Source organism: Alosa pseudoharengus, unplaced genomic scaffold, assembly GCF_046254945.1.
Source record: "Alosa pseudoharengus isolate Yale_2024_CS ecotype anadromous, Long Island Sound unplaced genomic scaffold, YU_APseudo_1.1 YU_APseudo_1.1_scf_20, whole genome shotgun sequence".
Taxonomy (NCBI): domain Eukaryota; kingdom Metazoa; phylum Chordata; class Actinopteri; order Clupeiformes; family Clupeidae; genus Alosa; species Alosa pseudoharengus.
The window spans coordinates 24565566-24570565 of NW_027468664.1; the positions used below are offsets into that span (position 1 = coordinate 24565566).

The 5000-nt window shown below is 55.0% G+C and overlaps 1 protein-coding gene across 1 annotated transcript in view; it reads left to right on the plus strand.

Annotated features, from left to right (window-relative positions):
• Positions 1-5000, plus strand: part of taf3 (TAF3 RNA polymerase II, TATA box binding protein (TBP)-associated facto) — a 68271-nt gene that overhangs the window by 48756 nt on the left and 14515 nt on the right. Inside the window, exon 3 of the mRNA XM_076296927.1 lies at positions 2077-3980. Within this exon, the coding sequence (XP_076153042.1) occupies positions 2077-3980 (1904 nt within the window). The remainder of the gene's footprint in view (positions 1-2076; positions 3981-5000) is intronic.

Consider the following 5000-nt stretch of genomic DNA (forward strand, 5'->3'; position numbering starts at 1 on the left):
GTGTGTGTGTGTGTGTGTGTGAGGGAGGAGAGACATCATGGTTATCATAATTCATATCATAAATAACATGGAACTGGCCAATCACAGCCCGGGCCCTGCCGATGTCATCCCAAATAACCTTTGATAACAATTACCATAGCGACGGGGCGGCGGGAAAAAGCCCAAAGTCACAATGTTATCTCGGCGCCTATTCTGCGCTTATGGAATACAGCGTTATTACCATATAGATTAGACTATTTATAATGGTGCCGTGTCACCCACAGACCTGCCACTGTCCTCCATTGTGGGGCACAGGGGTTTAGAAGGGTCCTGCCGTGTGTGTGTATGTGTGTGTGTGTGTGTGTGTGTTAAGGGGGTTGGGGGGTTACAGGACAGGCCCTTGATGTTGCCCGGTGGTATCTGAACAGCACACGCGGCTAAAAGAGAGAACACACAATGCGTGTGTGTGTGTGTGAGAGAGAGAGATTGTAAGAGGAGGCTCTTGCTGTAGCTTGTGACTATGGCGAGAATATGATTGAACATGTGTAGAGGTCACGTACGTGTGCATGTGTGTGTTTTAGAAGTGTGTCTTCTGTTGTCTTGTGCGTCCTGTGCTGAGTGTGTGTGTAGTCTATGTGTATGTGTGTGTGTGTGTGCGTGTGTGTGCGAGTGGAACACATTTTAGAAGTGTGTTGTCTTGTGCGTGTGTGTGTGTAGTCTATGTGTGTGTGTGCGTGCGTGTACGAGTGTGTGTGTGTGTGTATGTGATATTGGGGGGAAAGTTGGTGATAGGACTACAGATTAAGTAGTGCATCGCTGCAGAGGCTGGGGGAGCCGAGGCCCTCGTATCTGGATCTTGTCGGAGGTGGTGTTCTCCTGGCGCTATCGCCACGATGAGTCTGATCTCAGAATATGATATCCGCCCACTGCTCTCTCACTCTCACACACACACACACACACACACACACCTACCTATTCGCAAGAGTCTACGGTTTAATATCCTCTTTTGCTGCATCCTCTCTCGGTCCCTAAGTCCTCTCTCCTCCCTCGGTGCTGTTTTGCATAAAGATATATGTATGTTAAACACGGGAGGCTCCTAAATCTCCTCTGTTTAAAATGAGATCTGACTTTGTGCTTTGTCAAAGTCACTCACTGGCTCCAGATAGATGGGGATGAAGTGTGTGTGTGTGTGTGTGTGTGTGTGTGTGTGTGAGTAAGATGGTGCAACGCCGGTGAAAGCGCTCCGCTGTGCGGCGCTGCGTTCGCTCGGGTCCCTGCGGGGCCTGTTTGAGGTGTGCGGCGCTGGCTTTCGCGTCTGTCATAGTTAATTACGTCTAATCGGCGGCGCATCTGTGTTTGCGAGCCAGATACGTTTGTGTCGCGGGGGAACGCTAGTTATCGCGATGGAGAGAGAAAGAGGGCGGTTGGATTTCACAGGAGTCGGGCTAATTGGAAATTCAAATTCCGATTTTTGAAAAATTTGTTCTGCTGCTTTGTGTTGCCTTTTTCCCCCAGTTTATTTTGCTTCTCTGTTTTTGGTGGGTGGGGGGAGTGTGGGGCAGAATCCCTTCCACTGCTGTGAGTGTGTGTGTGTGTGTGTGTGTGTGTGTGTGTGTGTGTGTGTGTGTGTGTGTGTGTGTGTGTGTGTGTGTGTGTGTGTGTGTGTGTGTGTGTGTGTGTGTGTGTGTGTGTGTGTGTGTGTGTGTGTTTGTGTAGGAGGTTTTGTGGAAAGACAGCCTCAATTGAGTAAATGACATATTTGGAAACCATAAAAAAACAGCAAGGTAGTTGACACATTAACAGGAACCTTTTCAGAATAGGCTTTGTCTGTTCTGTTCCTGTTACCGCAGTTCTGACGGTATTCTAAGTTTCTTTTGGAGCTGCTGTTTCCTGTCATCGCAAAGAGACTTCTGTCTCAATGTGACTACCGTGGTTAAACAAAGGATAACAATAAATAAATAAATAAATAATAATACGTTTTTTAAAAACTGCAGTTTAAACCAAATGTGAGGAAACCATAATATCAAAACTAATCGACACAAAAATAATTCTGGAAGTGTTCTGATTGTTGGTTGTTTGTTTCTTGTTTTTGTTTAGATGAGGAAGAGGAGCCAGTGCCGGTTGCCATGGGTACCTCTGCGGAAGCCATGCAGGTGTCTGTGGAAGAGGACGACGGCGGCGAAGAAGACTACGACGAAGAGGCGGAGAACGCCGAAAACCGCCCCGCCAAGCGCGAGGCGGACGAGGCCTTCCCCCTGGGCGTCATGCCGACGGCCAAGCGTCCGCGCCTCGGCCTGAGCATCAACCCCGACTCCAGCCCGGAGTGGACGTCGGAGCCGCGCGAGCCGCTCACCTTGATCAACCCGCAGCTGCCGATGTCGCCGTCCTCTCCACCGCTCTCGCCCTCCCCGACACCCGCCGCGCGGCCGCCCGTTACGCCGGGACGCAAGCCGCCCCGGGCACTCTCGTCGCCGGGCAGGAAGAGCAAGTCGCCGCGGCGTGGGGGCGGAGGCGGCGGGGCGAACGCGAGCCCTGGACGCAGCACGCCCAAGCTGACGCAGAAGGAGAAGAAGAAGAAGAACTCCCCGCGGAGCCCCAGAGGAGGGGCGGCGGCCGCCGCTCACGCGGCCCAGATGGGCTCACCGCCGCTGGGGCCGAGCCAGCGCGACGGCAGGGGGGGTCCTGGAGGTCGGCCCGGCGGGTTGGCGCTCTCGGACCTCCACCTGCAGCGGTCGTCCATGCCGGACACGGGGGACGCGGACATCGAGGATTCCATCTCGGCGGTGATCGCGCGGGCGTGCGCTGGTGGCGGAGGGGGTTCCGGTAGCCACCACCGCCCCCACGACCCCTACGACCTCCCGTCGGACTCGGACAGCGACTCGGACCCGGGGCTGTCCCTCTCGCACACCTTGCTGGGCAAGCACGGTGGCATCGGCGGCAAGAACCTCCACACGCCGACCGGGTCCAAACACGCCGGCCGCGCCGCCCTCACGTCCACCCCGCTGCTGCCCCCCGGCGCCAGCAGCCTTGACCGCTCCATCGACGAGGTCGTGCGCCAGGCTGGCAAGCGTGGCGCCGGCGGCGGCATCTCCATGGCGACACCCTCCGACCCCTCTGACCTGTCCTCGCCGCCACTCTCGCCCCCGACCCCGCAGCCCCTGCTGCCCTCCCTGACCGGGGCATCGCCGTGGCAACGGCCGCTGGCCCTGGACGAGTTCCCGGGCGGCATGGGCGCCGCGTCGGCCATGCCCGAGGGCAAGAAGAAGAAGCCCAAGAAAGAGGCCAAGCTGAAGGTCAAGAAGCTGGGCAAGGACAAAGGCAAGGTCAAAGACAAGGACAAAGGTCACGACAAGGTCAAGAGCAAGGACAAGAAGAAGGACAAGAAGAGCAAGGACAAAGAGGGCAAGCTGACCTGGAAGGACGACGCGGACGCCCGCGACGACTCCTTCAGCATCGCTGCGGCAACGGCGGCCGCTGCGGCCGCGGCGGCCGCCCTCTCGGTGGCCGAGGAGCGGCGCGAGAAGGACAAGCACAAGGACAAGAAGAAGGAGAAGGACAAGGCCCGCAAAGACAAGGCCAAGAAGGAGAAGGCCAAGGAGCGCGCCAAGGAGGCCAAGAAGAAGAAGAAGATGTCCGCCGAGGAGCGCGAGCGCGAGGCCTCGCTGGCGCTGTTCGGACCGGCCGCCTGCCTCCTCATCCCCTCCATCCCCCACCTGGCCGCGATGCCCGCCGCCGCGGCGACCGCCTCCGTCGCCATGGAGAAAGGAGGACCCGGCGGGGCCGACAAGGGCCTCAAGAGCAAGGAGAAGGAGAAGAAGAAAGACAAGAAGGAGAAGAAGAAGAAGAAGGAGAAGGAGAGAGAGAAGGAGAGGGAGAAGGAGAGAGAGAAGGAGCGGGGGAAAGAGAAGGAGCTGGAGAAGGAGGAGAAGAAGAAAGGGAAAGAGAAGGAGAAGGGTGGAAAGGCCAAGGAGAAGGCCAAGGAGACGGCCAAACTAGAGAAGGTACAGGGGTGTGTGTGTGTGTGTGTGTTAGGGGGGTGAGTGTGTGTGTGTGTGTGTTAGGGGGGTGAGTGTATGTTTGTGTGTGTGTGTGTGTGTGTGTGTCTTGTGTTTGTTATTGCTTTGTGTAATCTGTGTTGGGGGGGTGTTGTTGGTTGGTGTAATCTATGTGTCTGTGGGTGTGTTGTTGGTCTTTGTTTTAAGTGTGTGTGTGTGTGTGTGTGCATGTGTCTGTGTTATGTGATTGCTCGTGTGTGTAAATCTTCCTCATCTTCTGTGAAAGTATTTCATGATTTTTATGTTGCAGAGCTATCAGCATGTTTTAAGAGTTAACCTAACACATATCACACACACACACACACACACACACACACACACACGCACACAAAACAAAGAAAATACACATTCAAAAGAGTTTGTGTGTGTGTTTCTGATGCTTCTTATCTAAAGAAGGACACACTCTACATTGAGCCACATGTCAGTCATTGACACACGCAAACACACAGAATGTGTTGTAAACCATTAGTCTCGAGTGTGTGTGTGTGTGTGCACGCGTGTGCTTGTGTGTGTGTGTGTGTGTGTGTGTGTGTGTGTGTGTGTGTGTGTGTCTTAAGTGTTTGTTTAGTGTGAAATCTGCCTTTATCGGTGCTGCCGGCTCCTCTCCTCTCCTTCCAAAGTCAGTCCACTCCAATCCCACTGATGGAGTATGAGCAGCAACATGGCTCCCACATCACTTCACCGACACATACACCAGTATTCCTCCTCTCCTCTCCTCCCTCTATCTCTCCTCTCATCTCTCTGTTCTCTCTCCTCTCCTCCTCTCTCACCTCTCCTCCTCTCTCTCCTCTCCTCTCCTCCCTCCATCTCTCCTCTCTCTCCTCCTCTCCTCTTCTTCTCTCCATCCCTCCTCTCCTCTCTCTGTTCTCTCTCCTCTCCTCCTCTCTCACCTCTCCTCCTCTCTCCTCTCTCCTCTCCTCTCCTCCCTTCATCTCTCCTCCTCTCCTCTCTCTCCTCCCTCCATCT